Source organism: Petaurus breviceps, unplaced genomic scaffold (assembly GCF_028583685.1).
Source record: "Petaurus breviceps papuanus isolate PSGF00001 unplaced genomic scaffold, PetGlider_PUasm1.0 90823, whole genome shotgun sequence".
Taxonomy (NCBI): Eukaryota; Metazoa; Chordata; class Mammalia; order Diprotodontia; family Petauridae; genus Petaurus; species Petaurus breviceps.
Window position 1 is genome coordinate 10,362,774 of NW_027187352.1, and position 21,502 is coordinate 10,384,275.

Below are 21,502 nucleotides of genomic sequence, written 5' to 3' on the forward strand. Positions count from 1 at the left end.
TCAGATACTTACTAGCTGTGTGACCTTAGACAAGTTACTCTCTCTTTCTGGGTCTCAATTTCCTTATCTGTCAAATGGGCATACTCTTACTTTTCCTACCCAACTCACAGGGTAGTTGTTAGAAAAGCACTATAGCAATGTGAATTATTATTATTGGAAGCATAGGATTTGCTATCAAATAAGATGTGTGACAAATCACTTCACTCTTCTGGTCCCTAGTTTCATTATCTATAAATTGAGAAAATTGCACCAGATAAACTTATGGATCCCTCTGAGCTTTAAAACCATTACGTGCCATCATTAAATATTGCTTGGGTGCTGGAGGCACTGTACCTTCCACCATATTAGGGGTCAGGCACATGGGAGTAATACTAATGATAACTAACATTTATGTATCCCATTAAGCTATGAGAAATACTTGAAATATGCTATATCGTTTGATCTTCACAATCATGCTGGTGGGTGCTATTATTATCTCTACTTTACAAATGAGGAAACTGAGGCAGACAGAAGTTAAGTGATTTGCCCAGGGTCACAAAGCTGGGGACTGTCTGAGGCAGGCACCTGAGTTAGGAAGACTAAGCATTTTTATTCAAAGAAAACTTGCACCACAAAGTAACATAAGCCAATAATATTTTTATATTTATACAATTTTCATTTAATAAGATAGGGAATACAAGTATGATCTCCATTTTAGAAAAGAAAAAGCTGAGATTCAGAGACTTGATTGTGGGCCATCTAACTTGACAGACAGTAAAGCCATTATCAAAACTGGATCTTATGAATCTAAATCTAACATTCTTTCAAGGGTGCTTTCAACCACTCCATCACTTGAGTACAGTGCCTGGCACAAAGTAAGCCTTTAATAGAAGTTTCTTGATTATTGACTGTACTTAAAGAATATCGAGGAGGAAAGAGTAACCATAGCTTTTGGTGGTTAGGGAAAGTTTCTGGGAGGAGGTGTCTCTCCATGTAGGTGGCTATCTATTTTGTCAATGGGAAAAGGTTGGTCAGTCAGTCGATAAGCATTTATTAAACTATTACTTGGATAGGCACTGCGCTAAGTGTTGGGATATAAAGAAAGGATAATAATAGTCTTGGCTCTCAAGTGTACAACTGTGTACAAACAAGAAACAGCAGAAATGGGAGAGATTCAAAAGAGGGAAGGCACTAGCATTAAGAATGATCAGGAAATGGGGCAGGGGGAAAGCCTTTTCATGAAGTGGGAATGCCATGAGCTGGGCCATGGGAGAGACAGTGAGTAGATCAGTCTGAATACAGCTGAGGGTGGGTGTGAGGAAGAGCAGAAGCCAAAGTAGGACTGTTGAGGGACTATTCATTTTACAAATAAGGCCTCCTTACTGATTTGTTTGGCGGCAGCTAGGTGGCACAGTGGATAGAGTGCCAGGCCTGGCCAACTTAATCGTGACATCAAATCTGGCCTCAAACACTATGTGTGACCCTGGGCAAGTCATTTAACCCAGTTTGCCTCAGTGTCCTCATGTGTAAAATGAGTTGGAGAAGGAAATGGCAAACCACTCCAGTATCTTTGCCAAGAAAACCCCAAATGGGGTCACAAAGAATCAGATACCACTGAAATCACTGAAAAACAACCGCACTGAAGTTGTTTGAATCACTGATATTTCAGTGGAACTTTGGCATTTGCAAAACAATTTTCTCATATCCTGGAGAAGTGGATAGGACAACTATTTTTATCCTCATTTGATAGATAAGGAAACTGAGACCCAGAGAGGGAAAATAACTTGTCCAAGGTCACAAAGAGTGAGTATGAATACCGCACCCCCCTTTTGTCAGCCTCACTCTGGGTCTGCTAACTCATCAAGGGGGCCCCGAGAAGTCACTCTTCCAAAGCAGAACTGAATTTCCCGAAGGGGGAAATGAATTAAAAAACAACAACAAAACCTTTAAATAAGAGTGTGCCATTCTATACACCATCACTTCTGGAATTGCAAATCGTGGTTGCTTAAATTAAAAGCAAAACCTTGTTTTTCTGCACCTCTGCACACAGCAGGTCTTAACCTAGTTTTGAAAATGCAATCTATCTTAAATTAGCATAGCTTTGAAGCCCTCCCACTCTCTTCTTCCTCCAGATATAACACTGGGTTTCTAAGGTATTGCAGGCTCCTTACTATGAAAGACAAGGACCATAACGGCAAAGGCAGAAAACTGTCCAAAAAGCCCTGGATCTGTACTCCAAAGATGCGAGTTCAAATTCCAACTCTGATGTTTTCAAGCTGTGAGATTTGGGGCAAGTGCCTTAACCTTTTTGAACCCAGTTCTTCAGTAAAAGAAGGAAACTGTCTTTTTTCTTCCTCTCTTCTCATAACTAAGGGCAAAGGCTGGAAGCAAAAGAGGCAAACTTAAACTCAACATGCAGGAAAGGTTCTTAGCAATTAGGGCTGTCCAAAAATGTTCTGGACCCCTAGGGAGGAGGGCAAGAGTGTCCCTTTCACCAGGATTCTTCACACAAAGGGTCTCTCTTCTGGAATGTTCTATGAGGGAGCCATGCTGGATGACAGGAAGACCCTGAGGTCTTTTCTGATGTTATATACTATGGTCTGTCACATTTCTACAAAGGTTACAATTTGCTTTTCCTATATCGATTTCATTTTCCTACTTATAAAACCCCTGTGAGGTGCATGGTACCCAAGATCACCATCTCCACTTTACAGAGGAGAATGTGGAGGCTCCCAAAGGATAGTGGCTTGATCAAAGTCTTACAGCTGGTTAGTGACCCAGCCAAGACGACAAGACAGATTTCTGGACTAGGATAGAGGCTCTTTTCATTCCATGGGATTATCTCCTTCCTGCTATAATGGGCAACAATCACAAGAGGAACTCACAACTCTATAGCCTTTGAGGAGAAGGTGTAAGTAGCAACAATGACAACAACAATGATGGCTGGCACTTAGTTTTTTCAAAGCACTTTGCAAATTTTGCTAGGCAGCTAGGTGGCTCAGTCTATGGAGTACTGGTTCTGTAGTCAGGAGGACCCAAGTTCAAATCCAGCTTTCAACACTACGCTGTGTGACCCTGGATAAGTCACTTAATCCTGTTTGCCTCAGTTTCCTCATCTGTAGAATAAGTTAGAGAAAGAAATGACCAACCACTCCAGTATCTCTGCCAAGAAAACCCCAAATGGAGTCACAGAGAGTCAGGCAGGAATGAAATGATTCAACAACAAAATTACATATGTTATCCTATAACAACCTTGTGGGGGAAGGTGCTATCAACCCATTTCTGAAGATAATGAAAAAGAATTTGAGAGAGATTAAGTGAATTGCCTGAGGTCACTCACACAGCTAAGAAATATCTAAAGCAGAATTCAAACTCATGTCTTCCTTACTCCGGCTCTAACACCTATCCATTTGGTCCTTAGCATCCTTTGAGGTTTACAAAATGCTTTCTACACAAGAGCCCCAAGAGGTATACAATGCAGGGATCATTCCCATTTTATAGATGCAGACATTCAAGCTCAGATATTAATTTATTTGCTCATGATCAATCTGCTGGGAGTCAGTAGAACTGGGGTCCAAACCCAAGCTTCCTCCTTCTGATTCTGGGTATGTTTCCCAGTTTTGATAAAGATCTCAGCAACCTCACTGTACTAGGAAGTAGATTCTGACTCTAGGCTGTGTGTCCCGATGCTTTTACTGTGATGCTATAATTTAATCCTAGGAGCTGTGCCTCTTAAATGTGAACTTGCTATAACTTCCTAAAGGCACAGGAATATTTTCCAGTCGTCCTTGCCCTTTCAGAAAGCACTTGTTTTTTCTCCATCTTTTTTTTTTAATCAACAGCACATTTGTAGTTGGTTGCAAACACCCAGCAACTTCTCTCAGGTCAATGAATGCAAGGACAGAAGTGGTCTCAATTGTGCCATGCCAGAGTTTTTAGCATGACAGTGTCTTGTCTTCAGAGAAATAGTAGGAAACGGCATTTTCTTTTTGAAGGGCACTTAGAGGAAAGAGCAGTCATTCAAAGACCTCTGTGCTTCCTGGCCAGTAAATAGCTGAGGCCATTAGAGGATCAGGGATGATTACCAAGGGAACTAACAGTATCCTCTCTGTTCATCCTTTTATTGTATAATCAAGTCCATCAACTCAGCTTTATTCTCTTCCCAGAAAAGGGAGGGTGATTCCTCCCCCCCCCCCATGCTCCCATGTGTTAAGGCAATGTGTAGTGGAAAGGTCATTCGATTTGTAGTCCAAAGACCTGAATTTGAATCCTGCCTCTGTTGATGTCAGAGGTTTGAATATTATTTGATAGGCAATAGGGGACTACCTAAGATTATTGAGCAGAGGAGTGAAACTCACCAGGTTTTGCATAAACTAAATTAGCTTGGCAGTGGGATAAAGGATAGACTGGACTAGGGAGAATAAAAATGTGGAAAGATCCCTATGGTGGTTACCACAAGAGTCGAGGCTGCTCACAATGGTGGCCTATAAGCAGATGATGACTATCAAAGGGAAGTATCAGAGTGAAGGGTACCAAGGGAAGAAATAAAACATGAGTAAAAGAAAGGTACTTGTTAACTGACTGCATATAAAAAATGGAGGAGAGGAAAGATGCAAAGAAAAGACCAAAACAGTTCAACCATGGGAGGCCAGGTGACAGAGATAATAATAACCAATATTTATATAGCATTTTGCATTTTATATAGGTTTTCTCATTTCATCTTCACAAAACCCTATAGACTGAGTAGATGTATCACATAACTAATTTAATGTAAGAGGGAACTGAGGCTCAGAAAAGCTTGTTGTCTTGCCCAAGGTCACCTAGGTAGGAAGAGACTGGATCGATACTGGATTTGGGCTTTAAAGAAGGATATGACTTGGACCGGCAGATCTTTGGATCTTAGAGCTAGAACTGAGCTGCCTCTCATTTTACAAAGTGTGTGTGTGGGGATATTTGACCACAAGAGACGTAAAATGACTTGCCTAAGGTTACATAGCAAATAAAGTGCTGGAACTGGGGACCTCGCAAGTGACCAGACTCCCACACCATTTCCACTGTATCACATTTCTCTTGATATCTGAACATCATACTCCTTTGGGTGCCTCTTGCATGCCTCACTTATAATATCTGTTCTGTGCAGCTGATGTATAGGTCACCTTCCTCTGTAACAAACATTAACAAACAATCATACAATTCAGTATGATTATTATCTGTGTGTATGTTGACATGAGGTAAGACCATTGCTCCTGACCAAACTGTGCACACATCAGAGACGCAACAAGCAATTATTAAGCACTTATTATCCAGGAACTGGATAGGAAAGGGAAAGGGATAGGGAAAAGAAAGGAAAGGCAAGGGAAAGGGAAGGGAAGGGAAGGGAAAGAGAAGGGAAGGGAAGACACTGTACTAAGTGCTGGGGACACAAATACAAACAAGAGACAGTCTCTGCTTTCAAGGGGATCACAGTCTAATGGGGAGAAACAAGGAAACAATTATGTGCAAACAAGACATATACAGGAAAAAATTAAGATAATCAACAGAGGCAAAGCATTAATATTAAGGGAGATAACAAAAGACTTCTGGAAGAAGGTTGGATTTTATCTGGGACCTGAAGGGAGCCAGAGAAGCCAAGAGACAGAGGTGAAGAAGAAGACTATCCTATTCATAGGGGCAGCCAGTGAAAATGGCTGAAGTCAAGAGATGGAGTGTCTTATTCTAAGAACAAGAAGGCCAGATTCTTCTTTGGATCATTGTGTGTGTGTGTGTGTGTGTGTAAGATGTAAGCAGACTGAACAGGTTTGAATGCCAGAGGATACAATAATGTGATGCTGGAGGTGACAGGAAGAGACTGAAGTCTGTTGAGTAATGAGATGACATGGTCAAACCAACAATCTAGGATGATCGATTTGAGGGCTGAGTGGAGGATGGAGGGGAGTGAGAAGACACCTGAAGAAAGATCAATCAGTAGGCTATCATGACAGCCTGGGAATGAGTTGATGGCCTGGAGCAAGGTTGGCTGGCAATGTCAGAGGATGGAAGAGGGTATATGCAAGAAATGCTACATGATGAGGCTGCCCTTTCATTGTGGCTCAAACCATTAATAGAAGATGAAGTTATTGACTTGGATCAGTTAAGATCCATATTCTGTCCAAAAGCCTGTACTCAAAAGATATCTTCTTTCTGACTTTCTAGCTTGTCTTGTATTTTGCCATAGAGCTTCAAGAGTTTACAATACCAAGTCAATAGTATATTTATTTTGGATATTAAACACTGACATAAAAGATGCTGACATTAACCTTCAGTAGAAAAATTGGCTTTAATGGAGCCCATAAAATTTGTTATTTATGGTAACTTCATGGAATGTCCACATTGACCTCAGCTAAAGGCACGCAGTCTATCAATACTGTTGACAATTATTATTGAATAATGCAATTATATAGCTTGGCAGTAGAATCAAAGTCTATGTTGATGTGAGCTGCCATTGTTCATGTTTCATAGGTCTCCCATAAATGAGTCCCAGAAATTGTCTGGGAGAGATTGAGAGGCAGTCGACTTGGAGTCAGGAAATTTGGGGTCCAAATCTGCCCACAGTCACCAGGCAAGTCACTTACCTTTCTGAGCTTCAATGTCCTGATCTATAAAAGGAGAAGGCTGAACTTTTTGATCTCTAACATCCCCTTAAAATCTAACTCATATTATCCTATGACTTCACATTTTAAGGAATCCACCAATTACCATATGAAGTGACAATGAGTTGATAAGAGAAGGTGAAATTGGTCACACTTGCTTGAGATGAATAAGAATAAACCCTACCCTTTCCCACTGGTTAGAGACAAACTACAGTTTTTTGTGTTTTTTTTTAGGGAAGTCTAACAAATGTGTGGAGATGCTGAGAGACTGCATATGGAAAACAGAAGCTACATTCTTTAACTATGTGGGAAATGTAAAGTTTTAGAATTGGGATAAAATGGCTTTCATAATTACAAGTCACAAGGGGTTTTTTCTAAGTGAATCTTAAAAAGATCAGCGAGTTTTAGAGGACTACAGTCTCAGAATAAATCAGCAATGGGACATGGTAATCAAAAAAACCCAAGAGAACATAGATTGTATCCAGGAAGGAATGGTGTACAGAGGGAGGGCAGTCACAGTCTCTCTATACTCTGGTCAGACTCCATCTGAAGTACTGGGTTATGTTCTGGCTGCCACATTTCAAGAAAGGCAACCAAATTGGGGAAGGGCCATTCATATGAGGACTGGTTGAAAGCCTTGTAGGTGTCAGCTTGGAGGTAGCAACAAAATTAGTGATACTTCTTTTCAAATATTTCAAGGACTGGCATATGAAAGGGAGATTAGGTCTCTGCTAAGGACCCCTGGACCTTGCCATCTGATCTATCATTTCTGAACCCTTAGGACTTCCAGGTCTTTCTATCCATCCAATAGCTGAATTTTCTCCTATGAATTATCTCCCATTCTTAGAGGACAGAGGAAGATGGTACATATAAGATAAATCAGCAACAGCATGTCTCTTGCTTTTTCTGCTTGTATTTCTAAGGTATAGAGTGTGCATCATGTCTTCTATTGGTATTCTTAGCACCTGGCACATAGTAAGTACATGCTTTTGCATTCATTTATTTATTCATTCATTCGTGACTGAGGCCATTCTCTTTCACTCTGTCATGTAATCAATTGACCGACAGAGAATAAAAACCAGTGGAAGAGGCAACTCTGACCTGGTGATCTGCGGAACAGAAGCAGTCTACTCTCTCAGAATATGTTGCAGGATGCTATGCATTTTGCAGGTGGGAGACAGGCTCCCGGACTATGGAACTAGAGACTTGCCTCACTAACAGAAAGCTGGGAATTTATTTCCTGTTGATCCTTCTGTGTGGATTGTTGTGGTTTTTGGGGTTCCCACGAGACTGGATGTGGTCTGAAGTCTGACTGTATATACATGGAAGTGGTGTACTCAAAGAAAAGGGTCTATTGGTCTTTGTGGGATAATAGGGGATGAAACTAGGGCCAAACCTATGCTGGTCTCATTATGAAATATGTGAGATAACAATCAAACCTGGACACTGACTGGGCTAGCTCAACACATCCTTCTAGAACTCCCTGGTCTCTGCTCTCAAGACACAATGCCTGGGGAAGAAAGCCCCTTCCTCATCCTTTTAAGTCTTTGTAAACACAAAGGTGGTAGAAGGAAAACTTTGTCCATTGAATCTCCACTTGTCTTATCTTTTTTCAAAGCAAACTAAGCCTAATCCAGGCAATGGGAATTAATTCTCCTAAATCCAGCCCATAAATGGATGCCCTAAGAAAACAATTGTAAGGGTGGTAAAATGGAAAGACCATTAGTTTCAGGGTCAGGTGAAGTGGGTCCAAATCCTGATTCAACTACACATACCACCTGTGTAAACTGGGGCAAATCCGTTAATCTCTCTAGGCCTCATTCCCTTTATCTCTAAAATTAGGAGTTTAGATGACTTGATATTCAAAGTTTTTTCTAGCTCTAACTCCTATGAGAATTTGACTAATGTGGGCTAGAAGAAGAAAAAGAAGCAGGTAACCACTTCCATATTCTCCCATGTATCTTCAGCCTTGTCTAACGTGTCATTATCACCCAACAGAAGCTTAATTCAGCTGTAATTCAGCTGAACATGAACATACAATAACGTGGGCGGTGTGTGCCTCACCCTGTCACTGCTTTAAGTAAAAATGATCATTTGTCACTACAGCTCCATGGTAAGAAGCATTTAAAAGAATAAATAATACTGTTGTCTTCATGTCAAGCTAGCTGTCTGGTTCCTTTACTCCTTTGACTTACTTGTTTCTGCTGCAAGGACCTGGCAAAAGTGGTTATATATTTAAAAGAAGATAAAACAGTGTTGACCTTGTATAGGTACAGCTCACTTCATGTTGATTATATCCTTGAAAATTCATCATGGCAAACAATAGGGCAGGGAAGTCAGCTGGGATCATCTCTAACCGACGTGATCCAATTTTTCCCAATGGGGCAAAGAATGTGATGGTGGGGTTGTGGGTTGTTACAGTGGCCTTTGGGTATGTAGTATCAGTGATGAGATTGGAAAGAAACATTGGTTGTCCACATTATGTGGGGGGTGTCTGTTCTTAGAATCACAGAACCTCCAAGTTGGAGAGGATCTCAGAAATGACCCAACTGACCTCATGCCTGAGTAGGAATTCCTTCTTTATCATCCCTGACAAATCTTCAACAAGGAAGTTGTTCTTTCCCATGGCAGTCAATTCTACTATTCAACAGTTTGATGTGTCTGGAAATTTATTTTTATATCAAGCTAAAATCTACCTTCGTTTTTTTATTGTTCAGTCATGACCCCTCACCCCTCTGCATCTTCCATATACTATTTCTAATTCTGCCCTTTGGGACCACAGGGAATAATTAATTTTTATTCCTAAAGCTGGTGTGTGTGTTTATGTAGAGAGGAATGGGGCATGGATGTATGATTTCATTGTTGAGCTTTTCTTATATAAAATATCCACTGACTCAAACCAACAATTCATTTGCAACTTACAGAAGGAATATAAGTGTAGAGTTTGAAGGCATCTCCCATCCAACCTCTTCATTTTATAGATGAAGAAACTAAGGACCCAGATGACTATGATATTTGCCTGAGATCACATAGGTGCTAAGTGGTGATCAATCAATCACCATTTATTAAGCACCTACCATATGGTATGGAGCAGAGCCAGGATTCAAATCTAGATAGATACTCTGACTTGAAGTTCATGCCTCTATCCACCATATTATAAGAGTTTACTGACACTGAGTCACAGGACTGGATGCCACAGTTTGCTGTCAGAAGTAGGTTGTGAATAAAGAGAGGTCTTCTGGACTGCAAAGCCAGCCCTCTCTCCACTATATTACATTGCCTTCCATGGCACAACCTTTCACTAGCTGAAAATCAGTTATCACATAACCCTGATGTCTTCTGTTCTCTATGCTAAACATGGGACCCGATTAATTCAAATTATCATCCTTCAATGGCATCAGTATGTAGCCCATCAATCAATCCACAAGCATTTCTTACCAGGTTTGGTGCTAGGAATTGGTGATACAAGCACAAAAGAGAAAAATGAAACAATCCCAACCTGTCAATGAATTAACATTCTAATGCAGGGAGAGATTACATGTACAAACTGAAAAATGCATAGCATAAATATGAAATGAATGAATACAAATGTATTCAGAGTAAAATATGAGGTAAATACAAGACATTTTGGAGGAGAGGGCACTAGCACCTGAGGGAATCAGGAAAGGCATCTTGCATGAGACAGAACCTGAGCTGTGTCTCAAGGGAAGTGAGAGACTAAAACACAAAGGTAAGGAAGGAGTACATTTCAGCCAGCACAAAGTCATAGAGATGGAAAGATGGATGGAATGTCGAGTGTGAGGAAAGGAGAGAAGGCCTGTTTGGCTGGATAACAGAGTGGGAGAAAGGGAACAATGTTCAATGAGGCTGGGAAGATAGGTTGGTGCCAGGTTGTGTAGGGCTTTAAAAGTTAAAAAAAAAAGCCCAGAAGCAAAAGGAAGTCAATGGAGTTGTATGAATGGGGGAGTAATATAGTCAGATCTGCACTTAATAAAAACTACTTTGTGAACAATCCATAGGATGAACAGGAGTGGGGAGAGCCTTTAGGCAAGGAGACCAATGAGGAGGCTGCTGCCATAATCTAATTAACAGGTGATGAAGAGCTCAACTAAAGGGGTAATTTTGTGAGTGAAAAAACATGGTTGGATAAGAGAGCTGTTGAGATGATAGAGAGGCACAGGTGTTGGGGCAGGGAGGGGGGAGGGGGAAGGTACTATTCACATATCTCCAAAAGTCAGGACAGGAAGACCATCACAATAATCATCTCTTCATTGCTAGGCCTGAAGCTGAGCATTCAGGGATCTAGTCCTTATTTCTTCCCTTTCCTCTAACAAGTCAGTATGAGTTTTTGACCAAATGCTTGGGGGAATCTGACACTTTACACAACTGAAGCTATTCTGATGCATCAGAAGCACCAAAGTAGTAAATAAAAGCAAAACAACTAATAATTCTGATTTTTACTGAGCCCTTTAAGGCTTACAAAACATTTTCCTCTTTACAGCCCTGTGAGGTAGGTACTGTGATTATTATAGTTTCCATTATACAAATGAGAAAACTGGGTCTCAGAAAGGGGAACCTGTTCAAAGTCATACCTCTAGGAATTTCAGATCCTGGATTCCACCATGTTTCCTCACTTTCACGTAAGCATTCCTTGGGCTACACAGTATTATGATGGCCGCATCTATTGAAGCACATCCCAACAGGACAGAATGCCTTACCACAGACCTAGGTGAGATGATGCTGAAAGTTCTACCCACACATGGAGTGCAAGGAGGAAAATTTCTACCCTCTGTTCCCATTCCCCTTCCCTAATATTTTCCTGCTCAAGTATTCCTGAATCAACTTTTCATTCATCCTTTCATCAAGTAACCTTTGGTGACATGACTGCCGAGGAAGGGGGATAAAGATTATCAGCAGATGATGAGGAGAGGGAAGATATTTACCTCAAAGTTCTAGGAAACCTGAAGATGATATGTTTTCTCCGGGGAGCTGTCCTCTTAAAAAGTACAGAAGACCAAAGTTTTACACTTTCTACCAAGTGAGCAGCCCAAGACAGTGGTCTTGACATCAAAGCACTAGGTAGACCATTTGGGGGCTTCAGCTCCCATGGAAAACTGCTGGGCTTAAGTATCATGAGTGGTCTGAATTTAGGCCGTACTTTTCTGCCAAATACAGCCTCAAGAGAAACTAAATGTAGCCTCTAATGACCATAATGCCGACTGGTTCTTATCCACCCGTTTTGCTAACCGTCCACATTAAGAATTTGATCTTGTAAGCAATCTGCACCATTCAGGTCTCTGAATTTATCCATGGTGCTTTTACCCAGGACTTCTCCTTTTGGTCCTAGTTGGGGTAGCTTCCAATCAAACCCAACCCTCCAACCATCCAACAGTTCAATTTTCTAAGTAAATATCTTTTTAAATGCTCATTGTGTATTATTGTTTCTTCATTATATCACTATAGAAGTGTATATGCATGCGCAGGTATTTCTTTTTTTCTCATTTTCAAAAGATCCATTAGGGGTGCAACAGATTCAGGGGAAGGTCTACATTCAGAACAATAAAGCAACCACCTAGTCATCTCTCTATTCTGGCAGTAACAAGGGGCTTACTCTGCTTTGGTAACTCATTGACAAATGTTTTGCATGACCATGACTTCTGACAGCTAAGAGAGAAACAATTTTTCACCCTCTTCACCAGAGCAGAAAATGATGGAGTGTTACATGGATACTGTAATTAAAGATTAAAAAGCAGAGGAAAAATCTGAAGCTTAGGCCATCCATCACTCACGGACTACTCACCAGTCTCTGTGTTCTCGTGCTCAGTGTCAGTGAGGGTGAGGTTGGAGTTGGCCCGGCTCGACAGGCAAGAGCTCCTTCCGGACCTGGTGCTCCGGCCCCACAGTCTTACCGGATGCTCAGGGGACAAGACAGCCTCAGCCTCAGCATCAGCATCTGAGCCAGCCCCCATGGAGTAGCCACAGTGGGGCAGGCCAATGTCTGTCCTGTACAGAGTTCCATGGGGTGGGGTCACCTCTCCCAGCCCCAGCTCTCGAAGAGAGAAGTTGGCACCTAGAAGAAATTAAAATGATGCACATGAGTTGGGAGCCACAGAAGAGTCTCTGGCCTGCTCCCTAATTAAGTCAGTGTGGTACCACTGGGTAACCAATCCAAAAGGATTCACAGTTCAGTCCTCACAACAATCCTGATACATATGCAGTGTATGTAAAATTAAGTTCATTTTCTAGATGAGGGCAGCTAGGTGGTGCCATAGTGCACAGAGCACTGGGCTGGAGTCAGGAAGGCTCATCTTCCTGAGTTCAAATCTGGTCTCAGACATTTACCAGCTGTGTGACCCTGGGCAAGTCACTTAACCCTGTTTGCCTCAGTCTCCTCTTCTGTAAAATGAGCTGAAAGAAGAAAATGGGAAACTACTCCAGGATCTTTGCCAAGAAAACCCTAAAAGGAGTCACAAAGACTTGGTCATGACTGAAAAATGACTGAACAACAACACAGGTGAGAAAACAGAAAACATCTATCTTTGGAGAGAGGTGAAGTGATTTTCCCAACATCACACAACTGCTAAGTGTTAGAGCTGACGCCAGAGCCCACATCTTCTGACATCAAGATCTGAGTGCAGTGCCCAGCCTGTCACCTCTAGGATCATATATTACATCCTCTCATTGGCATTCAAAGTCCTGAACAACCAGGTGTCTTCTTGCCTTTCCCATCTTATTATCGTTTACTTCTCTCCATGTTCTCTGTGATGCGATGCCCTGGCCTCCTCGATCTTCCTCTAACACTTTTGCTCCCCATCTGTATCTTTTCCCTTTCTGTTCTCCAGACCTGGAATGCTCTCCCTCTGCATCTCTGCCTCCTGACTTCTCTGGCCTCCTTGAAACATCAGCTCCATGTCCACCTTGGTCAAGAGGCCACTCCCAGTTCCCTTCCTCTGCTAGTGCCTTCCCTCTGAGAGGACTCTCTTTTTTTTTCCTGCATGTATCTTATATGCACATGGTGATCTGCATGCTGGGTTTTTTTCTTATTAGACTATGAACTCCTTGAGGGCAGAGACGATTTTTTTAGCTTTTTTTGCATTCCCAGAATTTAGCACAGTACCGGGCATATAGTAAATGTTTGTGGATTCATCTATTGCCTATCTAAGCTTTCCACAGATTTCTCTCAATCGCCATTACAACTCTAAAAACTTCAGATGCCCCCCGTGGCCTAGAGAATAATTATTATCACTGACATGTCTACAGTGCTTTGAGATTTGTAAAGCTCTTTACATGCTTCATCTCACCATGTAAACCTTACCGTCGCTCTGTGTAGGAAGTATGACAGGTATTATTCTACCCAGTTTGCACAAGGAAATGGACTCGCACCAAGGTCAGGTGACTGGCCAGGGGTTATACAGCTTTGTTGTTCTTTGGCTGTGCCCAGCTCTTCATGATTCCATTTGGGGCTCTCTTGGCAGAGCGACTGGAGTGGTTTGACATTTCCTTCTCCAGCTCATTTTGCAGATAAGGACATTCACTGAAGTAAACAGGGTCAAGTGACTTGTCCAGAGTCACACAGCTAGTGAGTGTCTGAGGCCAACTTTGAATTCAGATCTTCTTCATTCCAGGCCTGACGTTCTATCCACTGCACCACCCAGCTGCCCAGTTATATATCTCATAGGTGTTACAGGTATGATTAAAACCCAAACTTTCTTGACTCCAAGCCCGATCTCTAGCCATCACGTCATGATACCTTTGTGGAAAAACCTTCAGTTAAGTCTTATCAGATCTACCTCCACATCATTTTTCTCATCCTTCCTTCTCTCTACTCTTGTGGCCACCACCCTGATGTGGGTCTCAGTTCTCACCTGGGCTAGTACAAGAACTTCCTAACTGGCAAGCTTCTCCTTGCTTCCACCCCTGTAATCCAGCCTCCACACAGCCATCGAGGGACACTGCCAAAGCACAGGTCTGACCAAGTCACTTCAGGCTCTAGAAACTCTGATGATTACTGACTGTGGGATTAATGTCAAACCCTTCTGTCTAACATTTAATGTCCGTCCATATCCGGCTCCAACCTGCCTCTCCAAGTTCATTCCACATCATTCTCTGTCACAGACTCTATGGCCTACCTGGTGCCCCTCACGCATGTCATTTCATCTCTCACCTCCATGCCTTTGCACAGGCTGTGCTTTATACCAGGAACACAATCCCTCCTCTTAGAATCTCTAGCTTCCTTCAAAGCTTAGCTTGTGCCGCCTTCTACATAAAGCCTTTGTGATCCTTCCAGGCTTAAATGCTGCTTGATTATTTCGTACGTAATTTTGTGTTTATTAATATATGTGTATGTACACAATATGTATATGTATCTATAGACACACAGACATACACATGTGTGTATATGCATGTATGTGTTATATATGTGTACATGTACGTCTATACACACAATGTGCATATGTATACACATAGACACATACATGTACTTGTGCCTATACCTATACATGTATATATACATATAAACGTATACACACATATACACATATATACATACCCAAACCCATATATGTTTCCCTGCTGAAAGGAAGGAAAGAAATTTGCATTTATTAAATAGCTCCCATGTGTCAGACGCTGTGCTAAATGCTTTACCAATATTATCTCATTTGATCCTAACAACCCTGGGAGGTAAGGCTATTATTTTCTCTATTTTATAGCTAAGAAAAATGAGACCATCAAAAGTTAAGTGACTTGGCCAGGGTAACACAGTTACTCAGTGTCTGAGGCCACAGTGGTACTCAAATCTTCCTGACTCCAGGTGTAGGACTCCATCCACTGGGCCACCTAGGTGATGGAATGGCAGCTCCATGAAGACAGAGAATGCTTCATCTGATGTCAATCTCCAGGGCCTAGCAGTGTATTACATATTTAGATGTTTGTTGAGTGATTGACTAGATAAGCATTCAAGGATATCGTGGAATCAGGTCTCAGAGTTGGAGACATTTAGTTGACCCTGTCTCTGAATATGAACCCCTTCTACAACAGCCCTAATAAGTCATCTTATAGTCTCTACACTTGAATGACTCCAGTGGTGGGAAACCCACTACCTCCTGAGGCATCCACTCAACTCTGAGACAGCTGTAATTCTTAGATAGTTTTCCATCATATTAAGCTGAAATCTGTTTTCCTGTAATTCCCATCTATGGTTTCTAGTTCTGTCCTCTGGGGTCCTCCACAATTTGGTTCCAATTGGATTTTATGATGCCTTATTATGAAAATAACATAAATACCCTTCATGTATTTTCTCTTCCATCCAACTAGAATACTTTCATTCCCCCCCCCCAATTTTTTCCTGCCCTCTCTTATCCCTGTTGTCTTTATTCATACCAACTCTTAGCGTGGCATGGACTCTCTTTTCCCATCTCAATCCAGAAAAGAGACATCCTCTACAACCACAAGTCTTAAATATAATCCCAAGTATAGGCCAAACAAAATTAAAATGGAGCTGAAAAATATTTAACAAAATAAATAAAATACAATAGAACATAGATGATGTAAATGTTTTCCCTTCTTTCAAAGGTCTACCTCAGGTGCCACCTTCCTCATGAAGGCTTCCCTGTTCCTCCTCCATCATCTTCCAGGTCAAAAGCATCTTCCTCTCCTTAATTTCTCATTGCATTGTGCAATCCTTCTCCCCTTCCCCATGCCCCAGAATCACAGGATTTAGAGGACAAAGGGTCCCTTAGATATCTAGCCCCCCACACTGTATAGATGAGGGGACAAGCCAAGAAGGTCAACTATCTTGCTTAAAGACATTAGGGGGCAGACTCTATATCCAAACCCAGGTACGTTGACTCTGAATCCAATGCTCACTCTATTTGATCATGCTACTTTTGTATAAGGCCACTAGGTGGTGCAGTGAACAGCATGCCAGACTCTTCCTGAGTTCACATCTGGCTTCAGACACTTACTAGCTGTGTGACCTTGAGCAAGTCACTTAACCTTGTTTCCTCACCTGTAAAAGGAATTGGTGAAGGAAATGGCAAACAACTCCAGTATCTCTGCCAAGAAAATCCTAAATAAGGGTCACAAAAGTTGGACAAGACTGAAAACGACTGAACAACTTCTGTATCATCTCAGAATTTGGGAGCTGAAGAGTTTCTCAAGCACCATGTGCCCAAAATCGGATCTGAAAAAGGATATTCTCCACAACACGTGTCAAACACACTCCCAAATGTACACCAAATATGACTAAAATGTAACTGGAAAATATTTAATAAAATAAATAAAAATGTGCTAGAACATAGATAATATTAATATGTGGTTTTCTAAGCCAACGTGTATTCCAAAGGATTCTTAATTATGGTTTAGTTGCCCTGTTTCTATTTAAGCTTGACACCACTGATCTACAAGGTACCTGACAAGTAGTCAACCTGCCACTGTGTCTTCAGAGAGCTCTGATTATTAGGAAGTTTTTCCATAGATCAAGCCTATATTTGCCTCTCTGGAAATTCTGACCACTGCTCTTAGTTCTGCTCTCTGGTACTGAGCTGAACAAGTCCCATATGTCTTCTACAGATGACTCCTTGGATTCAGGAAGACTTGTATTCAAATCCAGCCACAGACATTTATTAGCTTCATGACTCTGGGCAAACTTAACTTTTGTCTTCTTCAGTTTTCTCATTTTCTCACTTTCTATACAACTCATCTGATCCACACAAGAACTCTGAGAGCAGACGCTATTAGCTCTATTTTCCAGAAAACGAGTTTCTGCAGTCGAGTGCCTTGGCCAGGAATAACTACACTTGCTTGTCTGTGTGACCCCAGGCAAACATAACAATAACGACTCATGTTCCCACAGCACCTGAAAGTTTCTGCTCTACTTTGCCCCTAACAAATATGCCAAAGGGAGAGTTCGAACATCAATAGCCCCTTCTCACAGATGAGAAAACTGAGGTTCAGAAAGGTGAGCTTAATTTTCCTTATCTGCATAATGAGGACAATAATAATCTCCTGTTCTAATTACCTCAAGAATTGTTGGGACAGAAGCTTTATGTGAACCTTAAAGAACCATAGACATGTGAGTTACTATGATCAGACCAGGCTGGGGTGGTGGGAACCAGAAGGAATCCAAATGACAGAACCCTGCATGGCAGGCAAAGGGTTTGGTTATGGGGACAGGCCAAGAGATTAACAGGCTCCCTTCTCATGTGGCTTGGTTATTTCTTTTGAGAGTGTGTATGGATTTCATGCTGGTTTCCTAGGCACTCAAAACTACACAGATGTTGGCAAGCCATGAATGGCTCTGCCGGCCCTGGAGCCATCAGCTGGCACCAAGCGCCACCATCTTCAGGCTACCGTATGCTGCAGAGTGCCGCAGGCGAGGTCTAGCCAGGAAGGCCTCTGCCCATGTGGAGAGGCAGGCTTGCTCATATGGGTGGCAGCATGGCACTCCCCAGTTCCCTAATAGTGAAGTTGCATAGGATTTAATGGGAGAAAAGACCACAGATAGCACCCAGGGCAAATCTCTCGTTTTACAGATGAGGATGCCAACGATCAGAGATGCCAAGGGAACTGCCCAAAGTCACACAGAGTCTAGATTCAATCTCAGCTCCTTCGACTCTGAATCCAAGGATTTTTTCTGCCTTCTCCTCACAACCTGGCATGGATACTACATGTATTCAAGGAAGGTGGTATATGGGGGTGGTAGGTGGTGCAGGGAATAGAGTACTGGCCCTGGAGTCAGGAGGACCTAAGTTCAAATACGGCCTCAGAAACTTAACACTTACTAGCCGTGTGACCTTGGGCAAGTTACTTAACCCCAATTGCCCTGCCTTCCCCCTTTCAAAAAAAATGGTATATGGATTTTGGGTTTGAAGCCAAGAAACCTGGAATTTAAGTCTTAAAACTCTGATGCCAACTAAGTGGTTGACCTTGGACAAACACATAGCTGAGCTTCAGTATCTTCATCTATAAAATGAAAATGCTACCAACTGGACTGCTTACTTCTGTTAGGGCCAATGCTGATAACATCCCTTCTAGAATCTCTAAAGGGCAGTGAGGCAGTGCACTGGACAGAGTGCCAGGCCTGGAATCAGGAAGCCCTGAGTTCAAATCTGACCTGAGATACTTACTAGTATGTGACCCTGGGCAAGTCCCTTAACCATGGTTGCCTCAATTTTCTCATCTGTAACTGGACTGGAGAAGGAAATGGCAAACCACTCCAGTATCTTTGCCCCAAGAAAACCTCAAATAGGGTCCCAGAGAATTGGACATGACTAAAAATGACTGAACAACAGAATCTCCAAAATGCTCTAGAAATAGCTGTTTTTCAGGTTATAATCCCAAATATAATAACGACATAATATACACAATAACAACAAGAAGAAGAACTTTATGCAGAACAGCATAACGTGCTGCTTAAGGAAGTTGCAACGTTAAGGAACTCCTCCACGTTAAAGTTCTTATTGGAAGTTGAATGAATTTATCAGTGATGTTGTTGAATGGATTCTTGTTTAGAGTGTGCTGGGTGGGACTAGCTGGACTCCAGATCTCTTCCAACTTTGAGAGACTGTGATAATAGCATCTTATATTTCTATAGGCCTTCAGGGTTTACAAAATGCTTTACATATATTATCTCACATCACTGCTGGGACAGATGTTTTCCAAATAATCCGGCAGGAGAATATCAACCCATACTTCTCCCCCTTCATTTTACAGATAGAGAAACTGAGGCCCAGGGAGATGAGCTAACTTGTGTCCGAGGTCAATACTGCTCGAAGGTGAGTGAGGGGCAAATCCAGCTCTTCCTGACTCCAAACTCAGTGCTCTCTCTGCCAGACTCTGCTACCTTCTATACTATATCATTTTTATTAACAACAGTAATAATATAATAATAACAACACCAATTCCTATTTTTATTATGCTTCATTGTTATGTTTCACACACACACACAATCATGTTTGATTCCTTAAGCAACCTTGTGATGTAGGGAAGGATAAATATTCCTACTTATAGCTGAATAAACAAAGTTTTATCAAGATTAGAAAATTTGCCCCAAGTCACACAATGAGTAAATAGAGAAGTCAATATTTGAACTTAGATCTTCTTCCACCAAGTCTGGTACCCTGAAGATGGCCTGCCCATGCCTTTTTAGAATAGTTTGAAATCACCCTGCTACTTTTTAATTTAAGAGAATCTAAATTTTAAGGGAATCTGAATTCTCTTCTTTCCTTATTTTTCTAGCTGAAAGGATAAGAAAAAGTCAACTTGTCTTCCCCTTCTATTACTGCCCATGTATCCCATTGACTCATAGAATCCTAGTGTTAGAAGAATCTCAGAAGTTATTGGCCAACCATTGCCTAGAGTCAGCTACTGCTGTGCCTAGAGTCAGAAAGATCTGAGTTCAAATATGTATTTGATATCCATATCCAACAAAGATGCATCCTAGCTATGTCACGCTAAGCCCTTCACCACTGTCTGCCTCAGTTTCCCCAATGGTAAAATGGGGATAATACTTCCCAGGGTTTTTGTGAGGACCAAATTACTTAATACATGTAAAGTACTTAGCACACAGTGTCTGCTACACAGTAGGTGCATAGCGAATGTCTCTTTCCTTTCCCTTATTGCATGAGCACCCTCAATGTTGTCTCTACAAGAGTGATCACCCAACCTGTGCCTGAATATCTCTCACCATGAGGAACGACTTGTTCCTGAAGCAGCCCAGAATCCTTTGTCCAACATTCCAAGTGTGGACCTTGACTCAGCCTCTGCCTAGTTCCATGCAAAGCCTCCATTCTCTGTCACAGTTCTACCCCGACTCCGTCCCATCCCTAATCTCGGCTAGCTTCAGCTTTCTCTGAGGAAGCAGCTCATTTGGGCTGATTTTCTAGGTCTTGTTTCCTTTTCAGGTGAACTTAAACAATGCTCTATGCTAGCTGGTCCTGATTAGTGTGAACGATAAATCTGAAGGGGTCTCATTATTCAAATTCGCACTGCAAGTGTACATTGGGCTGGAATCAGTTACCATGTGGGACATAACTATGACTTGGAAGAGTATGATATGCTTTGAATGGATGTCAGGGGGTCATTATTCGTACTAATTAGGGACCTTGTGGTTGTTGTTGTGTCCAACTCTTTGTGGCCCCATTTGGGGGGTTCTTTTGGCAAGGATACTGGAGTGGTCTGCCATTTGCTTCTCTACCTCATTTTACAGATGAGGAAACTGAGGCAATCAGGATGAAGTGACTTGCCCAGGGTCACCAGCTGAAGACACATTTAAACTCAGGAAGATAAATTCTTCTGACTCTAGGCTCAGTGTTCTGTGCACTATAGCTCCACCTAGCTGCCCTTCATGAGACACCTAGCAAGTACAATTGGGAGGCTAGCTGATATAGTGGAAAGACCGCTGGATCAGCAGTCAGAGGTCCTGGGTTCAAATAAAAAATTTGCCGTTTTTTTAATCTGTGCTCATGCTCTCTGGGTCTCAGTTTCCTGAACTAAAAATGAAGAGCCTGGACTTGATTACCTTATGGTGCCTTCCAGTTTTAGTATATGCTCTTATGAGTGATGATTTTGTAACAGGACCACAAGAATTTATTAAGCATCTAACGTGCAGGAGCCACTGAGCCACTGGTTAAACAGACTAATATTTGTAAAGGGCTTGTCACAGGCACATAGTTTGAGCTTAATAATGCTCGCTCCTTCTTTCCTTCCTTCCTCCTCTCCCTTCTTCCTTTCCTCTGTCCTTCTCTCTGCCTTCCTTCCTCCCCTCCCTTCTTTCCTTCCTTCTCTCCCTTCTTTCCTTCCTTCATTTCTTCTTTCCTTCCTTCTCTCCCTTCTTTCCTTTCCTTACTTCTTCCTTCTTTCCTTCTCTCTCTTCTTTCCTTCCTTCATTTCTTCCT

The 21,502-nt window shown here is 41.9% G+C and overlaps 1 protein-coding gene across 2 annotated transcripts in view; it reads right to left on the reverse strand.

The window, feature by feature from the left end:
* Positions 1–21,502, reverse strand: part of TENM4 (teneurin transmembrane protein 4) — a 1,707,472-nt gene that overhangs the window by 627,875 nt on the left and 1,058,095 nt on the right. For both annotated transcript variants that reach the window (XM_069070949.1, XM_069070950.1), the window contains one exon: positions 12,409–12,678. In XM_069070949.1, coding sequence (XP_068927050.1) covers positions 12,409–12,678 — 270 coding nt within the window. The remainder of the gene's footprint in view (positions 1–12,408; positions 12,679–21,502) is intronic.